The sequence below is a fragment of the Stigmatopora nigra genome, chromosome 2 (assembly GCF_051989575.1).
Source record: "Stigmatopora nigra isolate UIUO_SnigA chromosome 2, RoL_Snig_1.1, whole genome shotgun sequence".
NCBI classification, from domain to species: domain Eukaryota; kingdom Metazoa; phylum Chordata; class Actinopteri; order Syngnathiformes; family Syngnathidae; genus Stigmatopora; species Stigmatopora nigra.
Genome location: NC_135509.1, coordinates 15915001 through 15942500, shown reverse-complemented (window position 1 = coordinate 15942500; position 27500 = coordinate 15915001). Strand labels below are relative to the sequence as shown.

The window sequence follows — 27500 nt, the reverse complement described above, 5'->3', positions numbered from 1 at the left end:
CACTTGGTTGGCGCAGAGGTTAGATCACCGGACTCCCATCTGGGAGACCTGGGTTCGATTCCCGCTGTCGTCCTTTGGTTGAGCACTACACCATGTAAGTCAGTAAATGGAATAAGAAGAAGAAAAAAAAGAAAAATCTTTTTAATTTATATTAAACACTTAGTCATACTTTTCAGCAAAAGGTTATATTCCGAACTGCCTTCGGCAGTTCGGAAGACAGTTGAAGGACCTGTCTGTGCGAAAGGCGTTCTCGGGTCGGCCTTCGGCCGACCCTCGACCGCTTGCTTGGTCGGTCAACCGCCGACACCGGGAAGCGAACTTACGTTCTCTCGGTGCAAAGGCGAGTGTGCAACCCACTACACCAACTCGTGCCCCACTTATACATAGGTGTTGAAACGTTTTATCCAAGGAAATTGGGGTGAAACACTTAGTCATTTTTTGACAAAATGCTTCATCCACCACTGAATACTTATACACTTAGACATTAATACTTATTCTTGTAACTGAATAATATTTGGAAAATCTTTGCCTGCACTGGGATTTGAACCCAGGACCACAGGGGTGGTAGACTGATGACTTATCCACTCGGCCACCACCCGGTGAGAGAAAGTGGTAGTACTTATACTTTTACCTCTTTCATTTATCTGAAACACTTAATCATTTTTTTGACTAAATGTTTCATCCACCACTGAATACTTATTCAGTTAAACACTTAGACATTAATACTTATTCTTTTAACTGAATAATATTTGGAAAATCTTTGCCTGCACTGGGATTTGAACCCAGGACCACAGGGGTGGTAGACTGATGACTTATCCACTGGGCCACCACCCGGTGAGAGAAAGTGGTAGTACTTATACTTTTACCTCTTTCATTTATCTGAAACACTTAGTCATTTTTTTGACTAAATGTTTCATCCACCACTGAATACTTATTCAGTTAGACACTTAAACATTAATACTTATTCTTTTAACTGAATAATATTTGGAAAATCTTTGCCTGCACTGGGATTTGAACCCAGGACCACAGGGGTGGTAGATTGATGACTTATCCACTGGGCCACCACCCTGTGAGAGAAAGCAGTAGTACTTGTAAATTCATCTCATTCATTTACCTGAATAATATTGGGAAAATCTTTGCAGGTGCTTGGATTTGAACCCAAGACCAAAGAACCAGGAAACGGATGACTTATCCACTGGGCCACCACCCTGTGAGAGAACGCAGTAGTACTTGTAAATTCATCTCATTCATTTACCTGAATAATATTGGGAAAATCCTTGCAGTTGCTTGGATTTGAACCCAAGACCAAAGAACCAGGAAACGGATGACTTATCCACTGGGCCACCACCCTGTGAGAGAAAGCAGTAGTACTTGTAAATTTATCCCATTCATTTACCTGAATAATATTGGGAAAATCTGTGCAGGTGCTTGGATTTGAACCCAAGACCATAGAAGCAGGAAACTGATGACTTATCCACTGGGCCACCACTCTCCAATATTAGGGAGTAGTATTTGTTGTTTTGTCTCTTTTCACACCCAGATCATACTTAGTACTTTATTGTACCTTCAAGTGGGAAATGTTAGGTCAAATTACAAAGCAGAGTAAATCAGGATTTGAACCCAGGTTATTATTAGGGAGTAGTATTTGTTGTTTTGTCTCTTTTCACACCCAGATCATACTTAGTACTTTATTGTACCTTCAAGTGGGAAATGTTAGGTCAAATTACAAAGCAGAGTAAATCAGGATTTGAACCCAGGTCTACAGAGGTGGGAGGTCAGTGACTTATTCACGGGGCCACAGGCTCCCTAAACCAAGCAGTTGTATTTATTGTTTTGGCTGTTACAAATATTGGTATATTTAGGCTATTTTTTCAAACACTTTCTTTAAAAAAATTTAAAAAAAACTACCAAGATTCAAACCCCGGCCTCCCACTTGAACGTCAGGTGAGTTCGATTTTTTGGTGAAAAAAATAAAAAATAAAAATACAAATATTACATTGAGACAACATATTTTACTGTTTTTTTTGTTATAACATGAATTTCACTCTCTCTACCCGTATTCTATATGGTGTACTGTATACAGGGGGTAAAAAAATTTTTTTTTTGAATTACATTCAAATTAAGCATTTTTGAAGGGGAATCCCTACTTCGCGGAAATTCACTTATCGTGGGTGGTCCCGATCCCCATTAACCGCGATGACCGAGGGAACACTGTATAACATATTTATGAATTAGAGATTGGAGTTTGTATATTTGTGTGTTTTGTTGGGTTATCATGCTTTCCCTGTCTTGCATGGGTTTTCTCTGGGTACTCAGATTTCCTGCAGAGTAAGCTGATTGAACGCTCTAAATTGCCCTTAATATGTATGAATGGATATCCGTCTCCCTGTGCCCTGCTATTGGCTGGCCACCAATTCCAGGTGTGCCCTGATTGGGGCTTATAGTCAGCCGGGATAGGCTCCAGCACCCCCACGACCCTTTTGAGGATAAGCAGTTCAGAAAATAAATGACTGTTTTATGTTTTACACTTTTTAGTGATTTTTGGTTCATTGTGTACCACAGTGAGAACTGTTTGTCACTGATCAAGTTCTGTAGGGGCACGTTCCAACCTGCTTGGAACTCTGGGGTATAACGGTGTATTTGTTTGTGTGTATTTAGAAGGAGTTTTGTGTGGGTGGTGTGCACGACTGTGTTAAACTGGGAGCTGTAGACAGACAACACATTCAAGTTCCAAACCAGTTCATTTTGAAGACACTACAATGTTTGGCTGAGTGAAAGGAAACTCCTGATGTTGCCAGAAGAAAGACTAGCTTTTTCAAATGATGTTAGAAAGGACAAGTCTAGACATGATGTGTTCAGAACGTCATCTCAGAGATATCCAGAGCTCTTAAATGTCTAACGTTTTCAAAGTCAAAGTGACCGTTATGCAAAAATATCTAACGCTCACTATATGTGCAAGACTGGGACTGAACCAGACAACAATTGGTAACTATATTCAGAGAACAATTGATTCCATACATACTAAGTCGATATTTTTGTATTAATAGCCTTCTTTGCCAAGTGCACTGAAAAACAAAGATCAAAAAACACAATAGTATAATCTAAAACACTTCGCAAAGATCTTTGAACAGTACTGAATTGAATTATTTCCAAAACGCATGCAAAAAGGTTACTAGGAAAAGATCGAATAGTGATGCATTTGGCACCATACTTAAAATGGGGGACTGAATCAATCCTTTTATTGCACAAAAGCACAAAAATAATACGATGTCATTAACCGCACACTGTGTCTGCTTACAGCTTGACGGTTGTCTACAAGTTTTCATTTGACACACCGTTTAGCTGCTGAACTCAGCCCCTGACGCTACAAGCTGTTGTTAACCTCCTGGGCCTGCTGCTATCTCCACGCGGAACCTGTCTGGCTGCTGGCAACAGTTGGCTAAGCAGAGCAAGTTGCATTTTTGCCCGTGGCTACCAGTGGTGAGTGGCTCTCTACTACAATACGAAATGTCACTCAAAATACAAAATCATGCTGACTTTACTGTGTTTTTTGGAATGGAAATTCCAATGAAATGGAAATGGAAATGTATACAATCAAGATATTTTAATTGGAGGTCCAAAGTATTTTATCAAAGAAAATAGAAGTCAGCTGGGATAGGCTCCATATGAAGATAAATTAGTTCAGGAAAAGAATTAATAAATGAATAATTGATTCAATGTTATTAAGCAGAAGGCATTCAAAATTATGGGTGCCAAAAGAACTGTACTTCCTAGGTATATCTTTGAGCAGGGTTGTCAAACTAATTTAGATAATCTTCATTTGAATTTGATCATAAAAAAATAGTTGGCACTCATCATTAACTTTCTTGGGCCACAGAAAATGATGTGGCGGTCCAAATTTGGCCCGCGGGCCGCCTCTTTGACATCAGTGTCTTAGAGTAATTCTCACATTTAGTACCAGAACGGACATTGATTTTAACCTCCTATGACCTGGCGTCCATGTGTGGACATCATATTTTTGGTTGTCAAAGACTGCAATGTAAAATTTTTGACTGGACATCACTTTTCTCAGAAACTACGTCATGTGAAAAGATAATTCTTTGTTTTTACACCCATCAGGTCCCAATTAGCCTAAATATCAAAGAGATAATAAAAATGCATGCCTTACAAGAGTCAAAGTGTCTCTTCTATTTATATTGTTTTCTCTGAATGTATTTCGATTGAATACTGTAGTACTTACAGGGTGAAAATATTTTTCTTCAGACACTTGGGGCTGGAGATCTTTGAAACTTTTAAAGATCCACAGCTGGCACCTGAGGAACATGATTTTGATGAGGGTCACATTACAAGGGAGGCAGCTGATTGGTAGAAACACAAGGAACAGGTAATGTCAGGTGACTATGAAAATGGAGGTATTCTCTAAATGTTTTTTGACATTAAAACTTAAAATATAATCTGGCTCTTTTAATACGTCAAAGAAAGCATTTGGCTGTTTTGTTGTTGACATCTTTTTTACCTAGAAAAATTGGAGTCAAGTAACAATTGTAAAAGTGCAAAGTTGATTGCATAATAAGTTGAGTGACTGGGAGTGTATATTTTCATGATCAGCTAGTCAATCGTTGGCTTTCCCCACTGCAAGGTGCAAGCATTCATCTTAGCAGCCACTGTGCTACCATCAGCTCTTTATCAAAGAAGTCCACCAGCCTCTGCTTTAACCCATCGTAATTAATCCACCGCCCTGAGTAAAATTAACCTGTAAATCAAGACAAAAGAGGCAAGAGAGTTAGAGCTAAGAAAGAGGGTAAGTGTAAGCTAAATGGGGGAAAAGCGAAATAAGACGGGACAGGGAGAATTCAAATGGTTTGAATTGGGCCCACGCTTGTCCCATTCATTTGGGATTTTGTTCAAATCAGAGCTTTTGTTGAGCCTCCTGCAAAGTGGTGTCAATCATCTCGACCCGGCTTTGTACAATGGGCAAATTTATTATGAATTTTCTCCTGCAAATAATGAGTCGTACCCCCTGCCTATGCTTTCCTTCTCCCCCAAGCCACTTCTTCTCACTCTCCTTTGCCTCCACCCTTGCATCAATGCTGCTGAGCAGGCAATAGAGAGTGAAGTTAGCAATCTCAGAGCCACTGGCATTCTGGACTTACATCAAAGTGACACAGACGTCCAATCAGATTTGTCTTACAGGCATTACATGATGAATATGGTGCAGCCAGAGCACAAAAGACCCTTTGTGTCTCCACCAAGCTGAGACTATTCAAGGCCCACCACAGCCAGCCAGAGTGGAAGTAAATGGCCAAAAGGGCCCGGGACAGAAAAAAAACACCTAAACTTGTGAAGCACAATAGTCTATGCAAATCAAAGCCCACACCACCTCCACACTCCCCACTACTACCACTATGACAAATACTACTACTGCTATGACTACTACTACTATTATCAGTACTATTGCTATGACTAATACTACTATGACTACTACTGCTATGACTAATACTACTATGACTACTACTACTATGACTACTACTGCTATGACTACTACTGCTATGACTTATACTACTATGACTACTACTGCTATGACTACTACTACTGCCATGACTACTACTACTATGACAACTACTACTACTGCTATGACTACTACTACTACTGCAATGACTAATACTACAACTACTGCTATGACTACTACTACTACTGCCATGACTACTACTACTATGACTACTACTACTACTACTACTAGTGCTATGATTAGTATTACTACTACTACTACTAGTGCTATGATTAGTATTACTACTACTACTACTACTAGTGCTATGATTAGTATTACTACTACTACTACTACTAGTGCTATGATTAGTATTACTACTACTACTAGTGCTAAGATTAGTATTACTACTACTACTAGTGCTATGATTAGTATTACTACTACTACTAGTGCTATGATTAGTATTACTACGACTACAACTACAACTACTACTACAACTACATAGCCACCCCTCCAACTCTGCCTGACCAGCATGACATTAGTTCTTCGCATGCAACAGTGTGAGGGGATGTCCACGACTTATTTTTCTTAAGTGAGCCTAAGTGACTTTCTGGCTTTCAACTGAAGACATTTACAGAGAAATAAGATTTTAAAAAACAACTCTAGCACTATTAATTTTTAGTAGTCATTTGCTATTACCATCCAATTGTTGCAAAATTATGAAAATAATCAAAGTGTTGTCACAATTTAAAGTAGATGTAATATCAGTTTAATTCAAGTATTAGGTTGACCTTATCTGTGATAATTTCTGATCTGTGTGCCATAGCTGAATCTCTATAAGCTGTTTGGTTAAATAGCTTAGGGAAAATGTGGAGTGGATTTCCTGAAGAGTTCTATCTCGAGGAGAGGCGGAAAAATGAGACCCGGCTCCGTTTTCAAAAAGCTTTCCATAGTTTGCAGTCATATGCACATTATGCTTGTATGTGTAAGTTTGACACACACATTTATTTAAAGATTGTCTTGTATTATTATACAATAAAACTGAAATTGGAAAAGAAGTGTGTTGTGAACACATTTAACTCACTAATCTCACTTTGCAAGACTGAACGAGTCACACACAGCTCAAAGATGTCTTACAAAACAGTCATGCAAACAAACACCAGTAAGATTAATATCACGTAAATTACTTTGGCTGACTCCTGGCTGTTCTATTGTCTCGCTTCTGTTTTGGGATACACACTGAAAAACGTATTTAAAGTTTACCACACAGTTTTTCTGGCAACTTATTCCACAACAACACAGCACATAAATTTTGCTCTCTGTGTGCACAAATAGGCTGCATTTAATGGATTATTGTATACAACGACCTCATTTTTGCAACATGAAAATGACCCCAGTGGCCCGACACGACAAAGTAGCGTGAATAAATTCATCTTGTCTGCCTATGGCTGAGAGGAAAATTGTATATCAATCAATCCGTCAGTAGACAAACGATTTCTTTCATTGGGGGAAGCTGGCCCCTGGTTGACACTCAAGGACATCAGAGACACCATCAAGCGTGTCATAATGGGGCAGCGGGGTGTTGCACGCCCCAATTTGATTTGTCTTTGGGGTCCGTAGTGACGTAGGAGTGTTATACGACATATTATGTCCTTTAAAGTCATTCATCACTTGTTTGATCCTGACTGTGCAATAGATGCGCTCGAGCTTTTGTCACCCCCTCCTAAGTGCAGGCACGTGGCTAACACCTGCAGGCCATGTGTATGTTTTTGTGTGCAAGTGTGTGTGTGTGTCTGTGAATGTCGACTTTTCATAGAGCGTTCAAGGAACTTGAGTTGAAAAGGAACCATGCCCATTCCCAAAGAAGTAATTGAGCCATGTCATTTCTCCGAGCCAATCAGTGAATAAAAGCAACTATTGTCATGACAAAATTATCAAATTTCACCCCTCCCAAAAATGATTTTTTTTTTAATCTTTCAACAAAGACCTCAGGGGGGTATTTTATTGAATTTGATAGACTTGACTGAGACACAATTACTTAGTCCTTTTTTTCTTGGCAAAATAAACTAAAAAAGACCACATATTACCTTTTGGCTGTTTCTTAGGAAGCTAGAATCAGTTATCGGAAGTGATGTAGGCAAAAAGCTTTTATGTGTACTACGCCCTCATCAGTTTAGTTTCATTGCTGTGGTAGCCAACGTTTTAGTAATATTTTCTGAGAAATTCAATACTTTTTTTTATCCCTGTTAATACAAGGTATGTAGGAAATTGCTCCAACATGAACATTATGATGTAAGCCTCCATTTTCTTCCCTACGACCAAGTGGGGAGCTAAGTGGATTGAGGACAAACAAGGAAGTGGATGAGCTGGTAAGTAGCTAAGTAAAGTTTTTTTTTACTGAAGTCTGCTTTGACCAAATGACTTGTTGCCAATTAAAGGTTGTTAACAATTATACAGCATTTTTGGCCAAAGGTGCACTAGTAGAAAAATCCCAGTTTGGATATTTTCAGAAGATGAATTTAGTTATTTTAATCACGGAGCTTACTTTTAGAACCGAGAGACGTAAATCTAATATAATGTACCATTATTTAGACTCTCAAGATCCAATGTTAATGAGATCAAGATGCTAAAACATGTCTTATGGTAATTCTGCTCCTGGTTTGAACTTGCATGGTAAAATCTCCCCTGAATCATGTTTTACGCGATTTACATCCTTCTTTGACCCACTTTCAATTCTGTATTTGGGCTTGTTATACGATAAAGACGAGTCTTGACTACTGTCTTACATCAAGTCATATGCTTTCAATTGGAATTATTGCCCTCATCTATGTCATCAGTTTCTATTATGCAGAAACAAACTAAATTATTTTCATTGCATAATTTCAATAGCTATGGATGTCTTGATGATTTCTTTTTTAATACTCTTTGACAGGGTTCCATCATTTAAATAAGGTATTGAAACTTAGGGTGCCCCAGTGAATGAGTGGTTAGTGCATTTGCCTTACAGTTCTGGAGTTTCGGGTTCAAATCCAGGTCAGTCCTCTTGTATAGAGTTTGCATGTTCTCCCTGGGCCTGTGTGGGTTTTCTCTGGGCATTCTGCTTTCCTCTGCTGTTGTGCAAAAAGACAAATAAGTATTCCATATATATACTCACAATTTGGAGTGCTCAATTAGCCCATCGTTTTGTGATTATTTAATTTGTGTAAGTCACAAATTAAATAATCTATTTTTAAAAATTGATTATTTAATATGTGGTTTACACAAATTAAATAATCTATTTTTAAAAATGGATATGGTATCTACATATTACAAAACATAAGCATATAAATAGTCAGCTTCTGTATATTCAGTTCATAAACATTCAATAAGTGATCATAAAAGTGTGCTAAGAATGTTGCAACAGGAGAGAAAAAAACATTTTTAGTGATCATCAATGACTGTTTATGCATTCACACTTTTGTGCTGACAATAATAATAACAATAATTGAGTTGAATCGTTTACAATAAAGGCCCCAATTTGAATAATGAGGCGCAAAGGCAGCACAATAGTCACCACAGTGGGGTGCTGTGCTCTCTATTTGGCCAAAGATGTGCCTGTGATTAAGCCCTACATGAAAAACACAGTCGGGGATATAACTAGGGCAGGTTTTTCATTTAGATTGATCTTGGGTAGACCAATCCGAATTTTGACCTGACTCAATTGTCTTGCTGACTTTCCCGGGGCCGTATTTCAAATTGGCTTTGAGAAGAGTGAGATACCCCCCTCATTCTATCCCCCAAACACTCTCCCTGCAGGCAAAATCATGCCTTGGAAACAATGCAATGCACGAAAAGTAATATTAATCTCCTCCTCTGAATGCACACAAAGAGTAGTGGAAGGTGTGTGTGTGTCTCCAACACTTATTGATGGTTCACCCAGCTGCGCAATTTTATCCCCATGTGGCCAATCAAGTCTAGAAAAGGTCATTGAAGAAGGGGGGGGGGTCTTATCGGGGATGGGGGTAACTTTGAATGGAAGTGCTCCATAGTTTGCTCAATTACTGCCACACACTCCCTCCCACGCGTAAACATACGGTCGTATGTCGTAAGCAAAGTGGCGCACACACACTTACACACACATAACCATGTCATATAAATAGATTATTTTATTTATAAAAGTCGTTTAACACAAAATATATTTGTTCCAATCAAATATGTACATTTGTAAGCTACAAGAAGTGGAGAACAAGTGCATATACATCAACAGAGCGCTCCTTATCGCCACCTGTATTTATATATATCTATATATATAATATATAAAAATAAAATTAAGAAAAATTGAAAAGATGGGGAAAATTCATCCCAGGGTGTAGCCTTGATATTGCTGAGATAAGTCCATCCATCAGTGACAGGTTCCGGAATATAAAAATAAGTCTTGTTGTGATTTGTTTACAGGCAGTGAGTGTCTCTTGGCCGTCTCAGTCATTTGAGGACGCGGGTTTTAATTGCACTTCTTCAACAAGAGGATTAATTAACAGCGTCCACGTGACACAGTCCCACTCTTCGCTCCTTGGAGTCCCTTTCCAACCCCCTCAAAAAAAACTGTCAGTAGCGATCGAACCAGGTGGTGAAGTCTAACAACTCCTGTTCCTCAGAGCTCAGGGGCTCGTCGGACGAATAAGTGGAGTGAGGCGACTCCGGGTCGGCCGAGTAAGTGTTGGAAAGCGTGGGGGACGGCAAACCGCACTGGAATGCCGCCGACACGGCGTCGTGCTCGTCCAAAAGCTGCTGCAAAGCTCGGATGTACTCCACCGCCGAGCGCAGGGTCTCCACTTTGCTCATTTTCTTGTTAGCAGCCCCGTTGGGCACATGCTGGCGTAGCGTCTGAAAGCCCATGTTGACCTGCTTGACCCGGTTTCGTTCACGTTCGTTGCGGCGAGCCACGGCCACGGGTTGCTGCTGCGGGATAGAGTAACCCAAGCCGTTGAAGGTCAAGCGCCGTTTGCATCGCAAAAGCTCGGGCGAGTTGGAGCGCTGTCTCTTCAGCACTTTGTTTCGGTTCTGCTCGGCATCATGCACGCGCCTAGTGAAGGCGCTCTCCGCGCTACTGCTGGTGCTGATACTGCTGCTGATGCTGCTGATACTGCTGATGCTCGCCATGTCTGTTTGACGGATGCGGCGACGCCTGGAGCTCTCGTGGGCGACTAGGGCTCCGAGTGTCTCTTTTCACCGCTCTTCTCTCCACGAGCCGCTGTGAGCCAAACTTTGGCAGCACTCCTCTTTTTCAACACGCGCCCACCCCTCTCCTCGCACGCTCCGTGGACAGGCCCCGCCCCCGCGGTGTGATTCTTCTTCTTCGGCGGCGCGTTGCAGCGCGGCTCCCTCGGGCCAGGCGCGTGGCTCCCGGAGCTCAATAAACAATCTGAGCTTTCACTGGGCCCCGAGCACGCGCTGGCCTCATTTGCATACCAATGTCTCCAAAACTTGAAGGCCTATTGGTCCATTCAAACGCTCTGCAACCGTGCAAGAAGAAAAGCAGGGAGAGAGGGGGGAGACAGAAAAGACTGGGGGGAGAGAGAAGAAGGGGGAAAAAGAAGAAGAGAATGGTTGGACTCTTTGAAATGCCTTTTGAATTTGACAATGTACCCCTGGCAAGTCTTCAATTTAGAAGTCTTCGCCCCCCCACCACCGTCCACCTCCGACTCTTTACGATCACAAATACCAAGACGCTCGCTGCTGTATCCGGGCTACTGCTTTTACGCACTCTCTGTGCGGAGTAATTGGCAATTAGACAAGCGACGCGAGGACGCGATTCGTTCCAAAATAAACAGGGAGTTTATGACATGCGGGATTATGGGGGTTTTGAGTGCCGTGCTGCATTCAGTCTCGTTAGGACCCATGAAAGCGATGCTTCTGCAGGTGGAAGTCATGAGGTCGAAACGAACTCAACATCAACCCGAGTTCAACTTTAGGCTCTTTAATTAAAAACCATGTGTCCAATAAATGTAAAATTGAGAGCAAGTGTCAAGATTCTGCTTCTGTAATGTGATATCCGTGAGCAACTGTTGCTCTTTTTTAATCTGCAAACGTGAACTGTGCGAAAATGGGCTATGGTCGCCATCTTGTGGTTGCATTGGGTAATTGGTAGTGATTTAAAAATCAAAAATAGGCAGAAAAACTAGCCTGTCACAACCAGAAACAGACATTTTCAGCCCTAAATTGAATAAAAACTTACTGTGCCAGGAAATAAAAGAGATTGGATTTTGTGTATAAATAAAAATGATTTTGATGAGTAAAATGTGGTTATATTCCTGAATAATATTGTATGAGGTTATGATGGATACTTTTTGCATGCATCTGCAGTATAGCTATAAAATAGTTGTTGATGTATTAATGTGTATTATATTAATACAAGTTATTATGAAAACAATGTTTTTGTGTGTGTCTATTTGTTATGCGCGAGTTCAAAATGCCGTATGACCATGGGAGACAGGAGAGTTAACCTCTACACCACAAATTGGCCACACTTCACTTTGTCATTAATGGAAGGTCTTGACTACAAATATATAGAAACAACTAAGAGAAAATGTTTCCCAACTGGGATTCAAACCCCACCTTCCCACATGGCAGGTGAAAGGGAGCCCAAATTTAAATTGTATACGGTGTGTTCAACCTGGCATTAACCTAACAGATTTGTTGGTGTTTTTTGGCTCAATTGATTCCTAAAAATGCACAAAGGCCAGTAAATTGCTTTACGCCTTACCTCATGTGCAAGCTTGCTGTCCGTTGGCAAAGTAAAGGGTGTTTGAAAAGACAAGCCACTGCACATGTGCTTAATTTACGCAGCTGTGTCGAGAATAGGCCTAACCACGCCCACATTGTTCTGCTATATTGAATGTGGAAAAGATGGTGGCTTGCTTACCGCGTTCCACAAGGGGGTTTCTCCTCTCAACTCAATGTCCAGGTTTTGAAGATGACGTAGAATAGTCGTGATTTTTGTGGTCTTGATGCTATAAAACAGTATGTATTAGTACACTCATTTTTACAAAATATTGAGTTACACTGCCCGCCACTGAATAAATTTTGTGGAGCAAATTGTCCATATTTGGTGAGAAGAAAAACAATTTAATGTTGTTCCAGTAGGTGGCAGAGATTACTAACCTGTTGCCAAAATGGAACAGAATATGCTCGTGTGTGGGTGTGAATATTTTTGGTAATAAAAAATGTACAGATTACTAATTAATTATTATTATTTCTCTCCATTTTTTTTCATTCTATGTAAAGTATGTATTATTTAAAAATATGTAAAATTTTGTGACTAATGAAATATTACTAACACATTTATCAAATTTAAAACAATGTAAAAATATCAGTAATAATGACTCCCAATAAAGTCCCAAAGTAGATTTTTAAATTTCTTACTATTTACAGTACCTAATGAAGGATTACTGCCATAATTACAATGTGAAAGACAGTATGTGCTCCCAAATGCCTGCTCAAGCCACTTTACACTCAAAAGGCAACCTGTGCAAAAGATTTTATAACAAATGTAAAACGGTGATCTAGGGAACTTCACATCTTGAATATAGCAATCATTCTAATGCATAATTCATCTTGGTTGGACTTTCAAGTGAAAAGCAATATATATATACATTTATAATCAACATTTACTATGAAACAAGATAGCAATAACAACATTTACAATGTTTCAAGGTTCCAAACAAAAGCTTTGTCATGCTGTTAATGTGGAAAGAAATGCGAGTGTGAACACGTGAGGAATATTAGCCTTAGTGGGCTGAAATAAATAACCAAGTAGTCAGACTAACCTACCATAATGAGTATAATTGACCACAAAACAGGTTCCTAATTGTCACAAATGGACACTCATGCCTTCATTCAGCCATGCATCTAGTTCATGTGATAAGAAGTGTCCACAAAAATTGTATTTCCCATGATAAAAGGCCTTGTAACCCACTTTGTAAGTCAATTTACGACTGCACTTCTCTCGCCGAAAGACGTTTGGGCGACGGACAGTTCGCCGAACGGACGTTTGGGCATAGAATAACGTCTTGGAGCTTGCAAGTTCGGAAACTCAAATATTATCATTTTCTTTAATCCAGGAGAGACTGGAACGTCGTTAAACGTGTGACTGCAGCTAATATAACCACTGTTACAGATAATTGATAGAAATCAATTTAGGTAGCTTGGTTTACTTTTTCAAACAGAAATTAATCCTCACAGAGGATAAAGTGCAGTGAGTGATAAATCTCACCATTTATGCTTCGGTTATAAGAACTGGTTTCCATGGTTTCCGGCCCTTTTTCTTATCTAGTCTTTTGCTACAAAAGAAAGAGAAAAATTGACACAAAAACATTTTAAATAAATGAATGAATAAAATAGCAAAAGACCAAAAACACAAGAATTCATAGATGCACTTAAGAAAACAGTGAGGAAAAATAGTGGACAAAATAGCGTCTATCCAGTTCTTATTAAGTATGTAACCACAGAATAATTTGCTAATAACTATCAGGGAGCAACAAAATGAAAACAATAAATATTTTTGGTTTACCTGCATTCAAGTTCCCCCATAGATTCAAATGAATATCAGTAGGAGTAAGATATTCACCTCCAATTTGATCTACTATATTGAATATTATTTTAGTAGTACATTTTGAGCCGTATACAAAGCGAATATTGATAAGAGTTAATATCTCGGTCACATTGGCAGAGATCTAATAAATCCTGGAGTCATACAGAAGTACATGATTCCAATTTGAAGTTCTCTAATTACATATTTCCCCTTCTTGTATTCATCAATGTAGAATAACTGTACCATTTGGGAGTAGAAATTTGGAATTTCGAACAATAACTGCCAATATACTCTCATATCGAGCAGTAAAAGAAGACCTAGGGAGAGAAATCAAGAATAATAGATCTCACAGTTAACCTCTTGGCCATGTGGCCAGTGACCTAAACAGGAGCTGTGGTGAATCCTAAAGACATGAATAAGGAAGTATCCCCACTGAGCATGTATCACTTCTGCATTACTGATATAACAAACGTAGGGTGCTTCTAAAGAGTAGGGGGAAATCTTAACCAAATACCATGGCCAAAATTCAACTGACTGGTGGTTGAACGTGGGTAGATGGAAAAAAAACAGCAACAAACAGAACCAACTAGATTTTCAGGCTTTGCAGTCCCTTCTGGGGTGTGGAAATCTAGTGCTATTAATAAAATACATCCCACCATCACAGGTATTAATGCTTACTGTGCCAGTGAGCAGGACAATTACACAATGGAAATCAGAAGCCCCCCAGGGTAGATGATGTCAATTCTTACATATATATAAATATATGATTGAATGACAGATATTTACTTTCAAATACATGTTGAGTTTCGTCCACAGCAATGTTGAACATGAACACAATTATGATTTATTAGCAATCTTGTTCATATTGTTTAATTGCCCATCCCACTGAGACACTTTACATGACGTTTAAAAGGGAAGGACAACAACGTTATCAAATGCATATTAGTGGGTAATATCTTGTTTAGTAAATTAATTAGAAAAATGTGAATACAAGCCAATTCTTCGAAATGGGAGGGGACAATATTAAATGAGAGTACTGTGTTAGCCAAGTAAAAATGTATCTCAGATTGTCTGCCAGTTTTAGTGACAGCATTAACAACTACATGGAATTAACAATCCATGCAGATTCTCACTTTAAGAGTGGTTCTATACAAACATTTTGCTTGATAAACAACAAATAAAAGAAGTGCCCGTAAGTATGGTGTTCAGTTTCTGGCAGTACAAAACTGAAGATGTTATTTGTTTTGTGTTTAGATGGAGTGGGTGAAAATGGTTACAGATTAAACAGGTATATAGTAACTCCACCCAGTTTGTGACTACTGTTTATGAGCTGTTTTATGTGTTCAAATCTTGCCAATGCTTGTATCGCCCACGTGTTTAAGACTGACAGGTAGAGAAGATGAAAACGAAGTGATGACATCATCTTTATTTCCATCCAATAGTGAAATTACACGTGTATTAAAAGGACAAGAATAAAGAGGAACGTCTGGTTTGCTTAATTTATACATCTGATGAAACTGCCTATCTGATGACAAGGGAAGTTCGAGATTAAGATTCCCCACTTGGCACCTTTTTGTGCAGGAAATACCATAGAAAGTGGAGCCCTCCCACATGGGAGGAGGTACACAATGCTTTCTGCGTGTGAGTGAGTGTATAAAATTGCAGACCGTGTTTGAATGACACAGACGACCTGTTAAAAGGAACGGAAATGCAGTGGTAAGATTTTGTTGTTTGTTGAGATGTGTTGTTTTAAAAGTGTTAGTTTGTAATACTTAAATCTGCTACTATACTTCCTGATTGTCAGCAAAACATGAGTGATGATTAATCAAACATGTTTTCTTTAAAGTCCTCACAAGCCAACATTTGCCAACTGGCTTATAGAGCAAGTAGAGGCGGGCCAGTATGAAGGTCTGCGCTATGTTGCTCCCAACAAGATCCGAATTCCCTGGAAGCACAACTCCAAAAAAGACTGCAGTGATGTCGACACCAAAATATTTCACGTAGGTTTGACTTCCATCAATTTGTTGCAGAATTCAATCTGGCACACTTGTTTACAGCATTATTTGGATTAATATTTAAAGGTTCTGTTACGTCAAATTAAAATGTATACAGTAATCCCTCGAATATTGCGGATAATGTTGACCAAACATGGCCACGATAATCGAAAAATCGCAAAGTAGGGTCACCCCTATTATAATACTTTTTTCTTCGGTGCTGAGTCCAAATAGCAAGATTGGCTTCCGCTTACGAGTTTCAGCGTGGATTTTCACATTAGGAACATTTAAAAAATATAGTTTTTAAAAAAAATAATAGCGGAAAATCACAAAGTAATGAATTTGCGATAAGTGAAGACGCGATAAACGAGGGATTACTGTATATTCTTTAGCAAATATAAAGCCGTTTTTTATCAAACCTGACAAATTTGAGTAAATAAAAAGAAACAAATTAGTACGTTACAAGGCTTTTAAAATCAGCCTGTCTTGTCATTGCTAGAATACAGCAATCGTGTCCATTTCGACAATCGATCACAATCCTGGCGCTTGCTAGCGTTGATACTAATGTGTTTAGTATGTTTCCTCTTTTAGACCAAAAGAGTTTTAATGGAGATTCAAAACTGATTTGTTTGCAATTTATCCCCATGTTTTCAGCACTTATTTACAAAGAGATTTCATGTACAGGGTGACCCAAAGAGATGCGTACCAATGGAAACGTTTTCGAAACTGATGAGTAAGGCATCTTTTTGGGTCACCCTGTATTTGGGAGAAGAAAAAAAACATCCAAATTACCTTACAAAACCTTTAATTATGGAAACAGTCTTATACTACACCTCCCGTTTTTCTATTAAAGTACTCCATGTAACGGTAAGACTAGATTTTTAGTTGGGCCATATTTAGGTCAATTGTTAAATCTTGGTATTAGAAATTGCTTTGGGATGTGGGCTAAAATATAATGAATATTTATCATTTAACTTTGTACACAGAATTGATTCCAACATTGTCAATACAGGTGAAGTTCAGTCTAAATTAATTTATTGTACTACACCGAACAACACAATATGTACTTTATTATTCACAGGCATGGGCAGTTGTAAGTGGAAAGATCCATGTTTTCCCAACAGATAAGGCCAGGTGGAAAACAAACTTTCGCTGTAATCTTAACAACCACCCACTACGCTTTAAACTGGTTGAAGATAACTCTAAGACTACAGACCCTCATAAAATCTATGAGATTATCAACACTAAAAGTAAGACTGTTGAGGCTGCATTGTGATATTCTGTTAGCAAAGGAAAATTAATATTATAGCGTATTTGTTGTTGTTGCAGACAATGAGGAATGTAAACAGCAAATACAAGTCCTAGGAGAGGAATTTGACATGATTGTAGATCTCTACAGTGGTCCCCCAGAGGTGCATTTCCAACTTCTATTCATAACTGTTTATACATGGGTTCCTGTAGAATACATGTCTTTCTTAAGGGCTTTTCTTGATTGCTGTTTTTGTCTTCAAACAGAAACAATTTGTAAATGATTTTCCGGCCTCGGAACCCAGCATCCAGCTATCAGGTATGTCCCATTTTGCTTAAAGAAAAACATTTAAAATCCTTCACATTTATTCTTCTTTATTTTGCTCACGGGTGTGGAACAGAATACTTTCAACAAAATCTAACGGCCCAGAGAAGCAATTATGTTGCGGCAATAGCTGAGAATGCCACTCATCTTTTACAAGGTGAGCATTTCTGTGCTTCAAGCAGGTAAAGTTGTTGCCTGTCAATTATGTCATTAGAGCATATTTTGTAAACAAATAAAGAACTTAAAATAAAATAATAATATTTAGCATTGTTTGGTGAATACCTATATGGGGGGGGGGGGCAGAATCATAAAAGAACTGCAGAGCTTCCTGATGTGTAATCATCTGAATGTTCTTCATCTGAGAATAATGGGATACCTGAAGTACATCCATCTATTTGGATTCAATAAGATGGGGTGGCAAGGGTGCCATTATTAACAAGGAAACCTAGACTTTACTGTCCCCAGTCATTACATCCAGCTCTGCTGGGGTAGTTGAGGCCATGATCTTCTGCCATTGGGAAACGTCTTGCCGCTGGGAACATTGGTGTCTGTGTGTGAATCTCACAACCGAACTGTAGTGCCCTGGGCCTCCTCTGAAAAAAGAGCATCTAACCTGTTCAGTGTGTCTTAGACCTTCCCAACAAGGTGGAGTGATGCATCTTAACCAGATGCCCAAATCACCTTGTCTGGGTCTTATCAAAACACTTTGAAGTTTCTCCTTCTATTTCTAAGAGGGAGCTTGGTCACCCTACAGAGGAAACTAATTTCACCACTAGTAGATGTGATCTTGTTCTTTTTGTCAGCTAAAACTTGGTGTGCTTCCTTTCCTCCCCAGCAAATCCAGATCTGCCTCGATATCAGAGTACTGATTTGGAGGTCTCCATCTTCTACAGAAATCGACTAATGCTAAAAACTATACTGAACACAGCTCGTCTTCAACTCCACTACCTCCAACAGGCCACTGAAAACAACACCCATTCTCTCTGCTTCCCTACCACTGAAGCCCTGCTGGACCACAAACAGGTGCCTTGCATCTTTCAAGAGACCTAAACTAAAATTCAGCCTAAATTGTCTTTTTTTATGTAGCAGGGAAATGCTAAAACAGAATAATTCCCTGTCCATGCATGTTTTTTTATCTAGGTCTACAATGTCTTCTGTGTCTGTCCTGCTACTGCAACCAAAGAAATTTCCGGAATATGGGATAAATTAAAGTTCTAATCTTATCTAATCCAATTCGATAGACTTTGTCCAGTAGTCTGTAACCTGTCTATTATTTTGCAACAGTTGGTTCAATAATATATTCCAATCCCATGTTTCCACCAGATTGAATACACAAATCGTATCCTAAACAGTATCCAGAGAGGTTTACTTCTTGAAGTGCATGAGTCTGGCATCTATGGCATCAGACAGGACACTTGCCGTGTCTTTGCCAGTACTGATGGACCCGGTATGGCACCAGCACACCCAAGAAAATTACTCAAAAATACCATGGTGGAGCTATTAAATGTTGAGAAGTTTGTTCAAGGTGAGCATAGAGATCTAAAAGAAAGAACTACTACAATATGGTACACTGTAAAAGCATAATTCTTCGAATTTACATTTGTTTCAGAACTAAAACAGTTTAAAGAGAACAGTGGAAGCGCTCCTAACTATAAAATCACAATGTGTTTTGGAGAAATGTTCCCGGATGGAAAACCGTTGGAAAAGAAGCTTATTGTAGTCCAGGTGAAATTAGACTTTAACATAATACATCCGGAGTATTTAATCATTTTTTTTGTACAATATCTCTACAATGGTCCTCCGCATGCTCACACAGGTGGTCCCACTAATCTTCCAAAGCTTTCATGAGAAGGCCCAGACTGAGGGAGCATCTTCACTGAACAGTGGCAATGTCAGCCTGCAGTTTTCAAACAGTTTTTATGATTTCATTGCATCTCAATTCAGCCCACCAACAACTGAGTTTAGCGAACTGTCCAATTGAGAACTGTTTTGCATCCGTAAATAAATTTTTTATTGAATTCCCCCTTTTTAGTTTTCATGTCTTAACTGCAAATAAAGTGTACTTCTAAACTTTTTTACATGATACAGTATTCAGCATGATAAATTTCACCTTTTCAATCATTGGTATAATGTGCGGTGGGTTGCACCAAAAAGAAGCAACTACGTAGTGCCTAAAATCCAAATTCATATAGGTTCCATCGTATAATTAACATTACTTTCTGCTATAAATCGTTAAAAAGAAAAGGTGAGACGTTAGTGAATGAAACCTAGTAATTTAAAAAGAAAAAATACAAATCCGGAAACAAATAAGTGCATCTGGTTAAGAGTATATATAGTATGGTTCAGTCCAATAATGCTGTTGTAAAGAGTCAATAAACCAAACTATACAAAATTATAAACCTTATAAGATTTAGAAATAGTACTAAAAACGACATCTATTCAGGAAAATAGAGGAAACAAACCAGATTGGTTTATATAACAAAACAATCTAAATACATTTATTGTTGTAATAGTGACGAGACCAACAGGCAGCCTTTACGGAAATAAACACTTGGGTGGAAAAGTTGAAATCAAAATTATTTACAAGTTTTACTTAACTTCCTAATAAGACTATTGACATTTCCTCCAAATATTTGAAACATTGATGTAAAAACTGCAGGTGAAGAGTAGCTGTATATGATATTAACAAAAGCTCGCAATAGCAAAATCATCCCTTTGACAAGAGTGCAGAGAATCAGTGAGTAGAAGTATCGATCTCAAAAGTCTCTTAAAGGAGAAACTTCAGCTGTGCGCTAAAAGACTTCTCTAGACTTGCATCTGAGCAAAATACCAAAAAGGTACACTTGTCCATGGTGAAGAGTAAATAAAATCTTACTTTAATTTGCTCTCCACTAAAAAAGTGAGTGAGTGGCTTGGATCAGTTGCCGTCAGACATCTTCGTGGGCTCAGTTTCAGATTTTTGGCGTTTCCGAGCATGCTTGTATTTGTCCACATAAGCCTTGACTAGATTCCCCACCTTGACTGGGTTAATTTCCCCACTTTTGCTGTGGCATACCTAGAAGAACACATGATGTAAACATCTTCCAATCGACAGTTTTAGCTCAAAAACAAATTGTTGACGCAATTTATTAAAAATCTTAGAACCCACCTTCTGCACAGCTTTGCGTACAATGTCTTTATATTCCTCCTTGGTGATGTCTCTTTTCTGGTAAAAAGGTTTGATGGCGAGTTTCACCTCGTCAATGGCTCTCTCTTGCATGTGAAGTTTTTTCAAATACACTTGGCAGCCACTACTCGTTGGCTGCGCGGCATCGTCTCTCTTGGCTAAATCATTAAATGAGTCAGGTCCGCTTGTGTCCTGTTAACGTAGTTCATGCAACATGACCGATCTTATAGCCAATCATGGACGATGAGCTCAAAACGTATCCATGTCAGCAATTTTTGAATTTTTATGAGTTGTGAAAATTGTGACTGGGAAGTATTTAAAAAAGAAAGAAATTGATCACATTAATCTGCCAATAAATCCCATGAGCGAGATTTGATGCTGACCAAACTTATTTGTTCAACTCTATTTAGGGTAGCAGATAGAAAAATCGGTATAGTTGAATCTGAAGATGACTTCATTCTTATCATGGGTGAATTGAAACTCAATATTATGTATGACGTTTTTAGGTTTCGATTTCATTTATGAAGAAATGACCCACCCCCCCCCTGCAGGTTTAGTTTCAATAACATACCACAAACGTTGCAGGGGCAACGATTGCAAGGCAAGTGGTGACATCTACTGGTAATTAAGCCATATTACTATATTATATATTATAATCTTAAATTATAACAGCAGTGAACAAACTCGTACCTCAATTTACTAATTCATCAAATCAGCTTTAACACGATATTCTTATCGAATGTGTCACTGATATAACATCTTAAGTGACACGAAGAAAATAGCCAGTAATCAAAAAGGGCTGAAATTGTACTACATCTTTGAATTTACTTTGCCTGATGTGAGGCCATTACTTTATCTCCAAATACTTGGCAATTTTATAACTGTATAATAGAGGAAAGCCATGTTGTTATTTCCATGTATTAAAGTGCAGTTAAATGTAATTATTCATTTAATGCATAATTCTTTCACATACTTGTTTTCAATTAATTGTGGAAGTGTGCAGAGGAATGTCAGCTGTCATTGTGAAAATAGTGTTTGCTGTTGTAGGTCTTACCTGAGTGGTAGGAACGGGTAAGGGTCTGCAGGATGCCTCTTGCTTCACCCTTTTTCTATATAATGCGAACTCTGAAATAAAAAGGGCAATGAATTTAATTCAACATGTCAAAGGCATCTTAAGTTTTGCGCAATAAAGGAACTCATTCATTCATTACTGCAGTGCATAAGTCCAAAAATAATGCTATAATAAAGCGTTTTTCTAGGGCAGGCCAGTCAATGCTCTTAACTTTGCAGCATGTCAACTTATTCCTAAATGACTTTAGATTGAGACAGTTGAAATCACGGTATGTTGAGATATAATTGAGTGGTTTCATTTTATCCTACATTGAAGCTATTATGCAACTGATTTAACCTAAAAAAATGTCTCAAACAATCTCACGCTATTGAAAAAAATACAATTCTCCAGAATCCACCATTTGATTTTGAATTTTTGACCATTCAAAACCCACGATTTGAGTTATTGTGATTTTTGGGAAATGTTATCGGGCATGTTGCTACAATGTCCAACGTGCATGAAAAACATGGAAAAGTGAAATGATAGCTTACTGCTCTCAGCCTTGACTGGTTGCACCGCCTCGGGCTCTTGTATATTCCAGGTCACCCTCTTCCCTTGAATTTTACTTTTGCATGCAGCAGGGATCTGTACAGCCTCCGGCTTGGCTTCCTGTTTGATGTCTTCTTTCTTAACATGGGAATTAATATCCTTATTCCGTTCCTGCTTGAGAAAGCCAATGCTGTCAAGTAACAAATCCACAGAAAAGTCCTCATCATAGTCTGGTTGCTTCAGAGGGCTTTTGGTTTCAATTGTGTTTGCCTCATCGACTAGTGCCTTGGACTCAGGCTGAAAATTGTTGGTTGGCTCCTGATAACTCTCTAAGGTGTGAGACAAGGTGACTGGCAATTCTGAGGGCAAAGGCTCCACTTTTACTTGAGTGATTTCCAAAATGTTTTCTGTCATGGTTGCTTGACATACTACTCCCTCACTGTGATCTGTTTTTATCTCTTGGCTGGTCAAAAGTGATGTTGTAAGGGGAGAATATTGAAACATATCTATGGATTGTTGATCTTCTTTCTTCACCTTTTTTAAATATTTATATTCTTTCTCAATTTCTGGAGTTGTGATCATAGCATATGCGCTGTCATGTTCCTTTTTAACCTTTGCGGCCAAAAAAGAAACAGACAGATCTTTTTTAACCTCAGGCAATTTTTCCTCTTGGCTCTCATTTTTGGGGATTTTGTCATATTTTGAAGATGCAAATCCCATAAGTGCAGTTTCTGGTAACCCTTTGGACGAAGCATCGGTTTCCCTTCTCTCTCTTGAACTCGACCTTGACATTGGTTTACATTTATCTTTAAGTCGTGGCTTCAAGTCTTCGTGGCGCGAGTGCGGATGTTCTCGCCTTCTTTCTCTGGATCTAGACCTGTATGGTGATGTTGCTGGGGAATTGGAATGCGAGTGTCCATGTCTATGGTCCTTCGATCTGCCCTCGAATCTGGAAGATTGAGAACCAAATGTCCTATCCCTTCTGTTTCGGCCATTTTCGCTGTCATCTGTGTGTTCCCTTTGCGTTTGTTCAAGTTTGTTCCTCCTTGAACGTTCTTTGCTACTTGACCGGGAGTCAGAACTTTGGATTTAAAAAAGAAAAAGAATATAAATTAGAGGAACAGGAATAATTAGTCTTTTGGAATTTGAAAAAAAATGCTAATGTCACTTTACCTTGATCTCTGCTTTCTCTTTTTGGAAGACTCCTGAGGAGATCTGGATGGGGATGAAGATGACGACGATGATGATGAAGATGATGATGATGAAGAGGATGAAGAGGATGATGAATGTGCCTTTCTCTCACTTGACCGCCTTTCCCTGTCTGAATCCATTTTCTTCTGTTGTTTTTCTTGCTTCGTAACAAAATGTTGCTTAGTTTTGCCCCCATCGAATTCTGAGCTGCTTGAAGTAGATTGTTGTTCTTTTACTGGAACTGCAGTGGTAAAAGTTTTGTTTTTCTGGACCAAATCTCTTCGAAGTGGAGAACCTGGTTTAATTTCTTCCTTTATTTTCATCCTAAAAGATGAAGCAGTGCCCAAAGAATCATACATTTTGCAACTAATATCACTTTCCTCTTTTGGCTGCAAATAGTCCAGGCTGTGATGAACAGGTGAAAATGTGACTGGTGTCTCCAAACCAGAACAGCTTTTGACAGCTTTTCCCAATATATCATCTTTTTCAGAATCAGAAAGTCCCGACTCAATCTTTATCTTGACACCGCTCACTGCTGTTTGGTTCTCAATCTTTCTTTCCTTCTTCACTGATTCGATTCGAACTCTGACAACTCCGGAAGCACAACTGACTACCCGTGATGGAGTCTGTACAGGAGCGTTCCTTGGAGATTCGTGCGAGGCTTCACTCTCACGTGTTTCAGTTTTCACTCGAGCAAGTTTCTGCTGCTTGCTTTGTTCTAAAAATTGACGGAAGGCTAAATCAGGAACAGAATTAAATTTACGAGTGCTGCCGTCCACGCTCTCATCCTCGTCAGAGCTGCTGGAGTCTGACACAGTTGGATTAGAAGGATCATAGGCGTTAGTTACGTTTTGTCTATCACCGGGAACTGGACGAGATCCAAAAAGATACTGTTTGTCCGAGTGCTCTTGTCTCTGTTTTGCTGCCTCCACCTTTTTTCTCCTATCATCGACTACGTTGCTTCCGCTGGCAGGACACGTTGGGAGACTGAGCCGCCGTGAATGGAACGAGTTTCCGCTGGAGTTAATGCGGAAGCTTACGGATGATGATGATGAGGAAGAGGAGGAAGATACTGAGGTATTGCATGTTGGTGTAGAAGGAGGGACAGTGAAGGAAGAAAAGGAGAATGAGTTAGAGAAGCCTTGAGAGGAACCCGCTCCTTGATTTTGAGGCTGGCGGTCAGTGTTGCTTTGTTGGGAAACACGTTCCTGCCCATTTCTGTCACCAGCAAAGTTCATCAAAGCAGTTTCAGGTATGCCGGGATTATTGTTGTTAGTATTACTATTGCCACTATTACCAGCATTTGCAGCATCTCGTTTTAATTTTGGTATCTTTGGGAGGATGTCCACGTCAACCCATGTGGGTTTTATAGGTGTTTTGGTAGGCTGAGATTGTGATGGAAGGGTTTCCTTGCGAAAGGGGGTTGGGTCTGATTTTTTACAAGGGGTAGGGGCACTGGTTCTCTGGATGCCAAATGACGATGAGGGTCTGTTTTTAATAGGTGGCTGGAAACCTCGCGGTGGCAAATCAGGAGAGTGTGAAGGTTGAATGTGGTGGACTGAGGGTACTCGAGAGGAGCCCTGGGAGAAAGGCCTGCTCAAGTTGCTGTGGAAATCGCCTGGTTGAGGTCTGTTGTGGGGATTGGACAGAGGAGATTCTTCTAGAATGGGTGAAACTGCTGTCTCTGCCTGAAAATTGGATTCTTCTGAGTTGCTCCCCTTTCGTGAGCCTGGCTTCAGTGTTGAAAAACCTGCAGCGGAAATGAACACAGAATGTAAGAGAAACCATACTGAATATGGTGTGTTCAGAGTGAAACCTCTTTCAAGACGTAGCCAAATCTCTAATCCCGATTATTGGGGATAGGGAATCCAGTAAAATCACAAAGTCTTCCAATATCTGTTTGAAATTCCAAAACCTACCTGTTTTAGAGGCTTTAAGAGAACCATCCCGATTAATGACAACATCCGAGCTATCCATCAAGAGCATGTTTTGCCCTGAAAGAATGCTTCCCAAAAGGTCAGGAACTGGTGCTGCCTCCACAACACCTCCAATTTGGGAAACATCCATACCCTGTCTGGTAGAGAAATGAATGTATTGTATCTTCTCCCCCTTTTTTTCCTATATTTATATCATCTGACTTTTAAATTAAGAGTCATATATATCTATGGAAAGGAAATCCTTGCATACTAAGATGAAATTTTACCTCGACATGCCTGTACTGACAGGTCGTGCAACAGGCTGGTGAGAGCGAAATGCAGAATGGGAGATCCCTCGTCTCTTGGCCTGTAGCAATGACAGTACGATGTCATCTTGCCTATTCTCTTCCCTGTCCAAAAAAACAAACAAAACAAAAAGCAATTCCAAACTTCAACACACATTTCTCAACCATTATAGCTCAAGTCACGATTCTGTTATGATCATACCGCTCTATGAAAGGATCCAGGTCAGAAGGATCCCCATAAATTGAGAGAGATGCAGCTCCTATGTCTGCTCGCATGTTGCTTAGCGTGTGCTCTGTGGGGCGACACACTGTTGGAAGTGAACAGTTGTTCTTGTCCTTTGAAAGTCCCAGACTATTGGCAATGCGGCTCCGAGGAGTCGCTACCTTTTTCCCCACCTTTAATAAAACCAAGACAAGAAAAATGTGTTAATTTTTTTTACACTCACATTAAATTGTGCATTTCCCTCATTGAATTGAAGGCAGGATACTCACCCATGTCGTTTTGGATTTAGAACTCTTTCCTTGACGTTTCCTTCTACGTTTTGTCGAACGGCCTTTTTTACCCTTAGCAGAGAGTGGCTTTCTTTTTGTAACCTTTCGGCGTGTTCCTGTTCAACAGAATGTGCTGCATTTATTCCTGGTACAGTTCCTATAACAGTTGCATTTTTGCATGCTGACTTACCTGTCGTGCGCCTGCGTCTGGTTGGAGCACGAGGTGTGAGGTCCCTTACGTAAATAGCTGTGTTCAGCCCGGCAACCACTGCATTGATGGTCTCATCCAGCCAAGAAGACTGGATCTGGTATGCAGGAGCGTGCTGGAGAGATAGTGCAGTTTATAAATCACAATTCAGGTTTATTCTTATTTTTTTAATTTTGTCAGTCAATTTAAGCAGAAAGGCCAAACACTTCTATCACTGCTAAAATTTCTCATGCACCTGTCACCTGTGGTCACATTTCCTTTACACTAAATAGCATCTTACAACACTTTTCTCGACCCATATATGCAAACACAATGGTGTAACGTAAGCATACACACCAGAAAATCCAAGAACCAAGAGAGAAGCGTCACGCCATCATGCCAAACCTGCGACGTGCGTGCCTGTGTGATACGATGTCGATTCACATTTGCTCGAACCCGCTCACTGTGCTGAGTACGTGCGATGGCTCGTGTTAGACCGGCAGCTCTCGACTGGCGGCGACTGGTGGTTGGCTGGGCGGTAGAAGGGATGCTTTGGGTTCGGTTTAGTTCTTCTACAGATCCTTCAAAAAATAAAAATAAACTATAAGTGCAAGCATGTAAACCTGGACATCTAAAATATTATGATGAATGCATAGACATTTTAAAAAAATCACTCCAATAGTTGGGCCTTTGGAGTGCCATCCTACCAAACAAAATATGTAATTTACATAAATATGTCTGTGAAAGGGCCCCATGTAACTCCTAGGTTTGAATCCATTTTTCAAAAACTGTAGTACATTAATGTTATTCAAAAAGGACCTTGCCGTCAAAAATCTTACATTTCAGGGAGTTTAAAAAATAATATGGTGACAAGTTAATTGGCAAAGAAAACAGTAGAAAATGGAGCTAAAGCAGTTTGCACCCCAGAAACTAAAACATGCCTTATCTTACCTGAGTTAATATTATTAGAAACACATTCAGGGCAGAACCATTCCTCCACAGGGACTGTATCCAGCGGCGGT

General features: G+C 39.4%; 3 protein-coding genes across 4 annotated transcripts in view; 1 reads left to right on the top strand and 2 right to left on the bottom strand.

Annotated features, from left to right (window-relative positions):
* Positions 1-9612: 9612 nt before the first annotated feature.
* ascl1b (achaete-scute family bHLH transcription factor 1b) lies at positions 9613-12307 on the bottom strand. The gene is made up of 2 exons (XM_077710479.1): positions 12228-12307; positions 9613-11028 (listed from the first exon to the last, which is right to left on the bottom strand). Exon 2 carries the CDS (start codon positions 10622-10624, stop codon positions 10070-10072), a length of 555 nt encoding a protein of 184 aa, XP_077566605.1. The 5' UTR covers positions 10625-11028; positions 12228-12307; the 3' UTR covers positions 9613-10069.
* Positions 12308-15551: 3244 nt separating this feature from the next.
* irf7 (interferon regulatory factor 7) lies at positions 15552-19644 on the top strand. Its single transcript, XM_077739932.1, has 10 exons — positions 15552-15770; positions 15901-16054; positions 17130-17298; positions 17378-17460; positions 17564-17615; positions 17698-17778; positions 18457-18644; positions 18945-19146; positions 19231-19346; positions 19438-19644. Exons 1-10 carry the CDS (start codon positions 15763-15765, stop codon positions 19600-19602), a joined length of 1218 nt encoding a protein of 405 aa, XP_077596058.1. The 5' UTR covers positions 15552-15762; the 3' UTR covers positions 19603-19644.
* phrf1 (PHD and ring finger domains 1) overlaps positions 17099-27500 on the bottom strand; it is a 15168-nt gene continuing 4766 nt past the window's right edge. Inside the window, exons 8-19 of one of the 2 annotated variants that reach the window (XM_077739911.1) lie at positions 27430-27500; positions 26836-27059; positions 26482-26614; positions 26292-26407; positions 26002-26195; positions 25782-25904; positions 25498-25652; positions 23561-25328; positions 22390-23468; positions 21842-21912; positions 20770-20979; positions 17099-20676 (exon numbers count right to left, since the gene is read on the bottom strand). The exon at positions 27430-27500 is cut by the window's right edge and continues 21 nt beyond it. In XM_077739911.1, coding sequence (XP_077596037.1) covers positions 20539-20676; positions 20770-20979; positions 21842-21912; positions 22390-23468; positions 23561-25328; positions 25498-25652; positions 25782-25904; positions 26002-26195; positions 26292-26407; positions 26482-26614; positions 26836-27059; positions 27430-27500 — 4282 coding nt within the window. In that variant the 3' untranslated portion in view covers positions 17099-20538. The remainder of the gene's footprint in view (positions 20677-20769; positions 20980-21841; positions 21913-22389; positions 23469-23560; positions 25329-25497; positions 25653-25781; positions 25905-26001; positions 26196-26291; positions 26408-26481; positions 26615-26835; positions 27060-27429) is intronic. The other variant, XM_077739920.1, reaches the window with a different exon arrangement.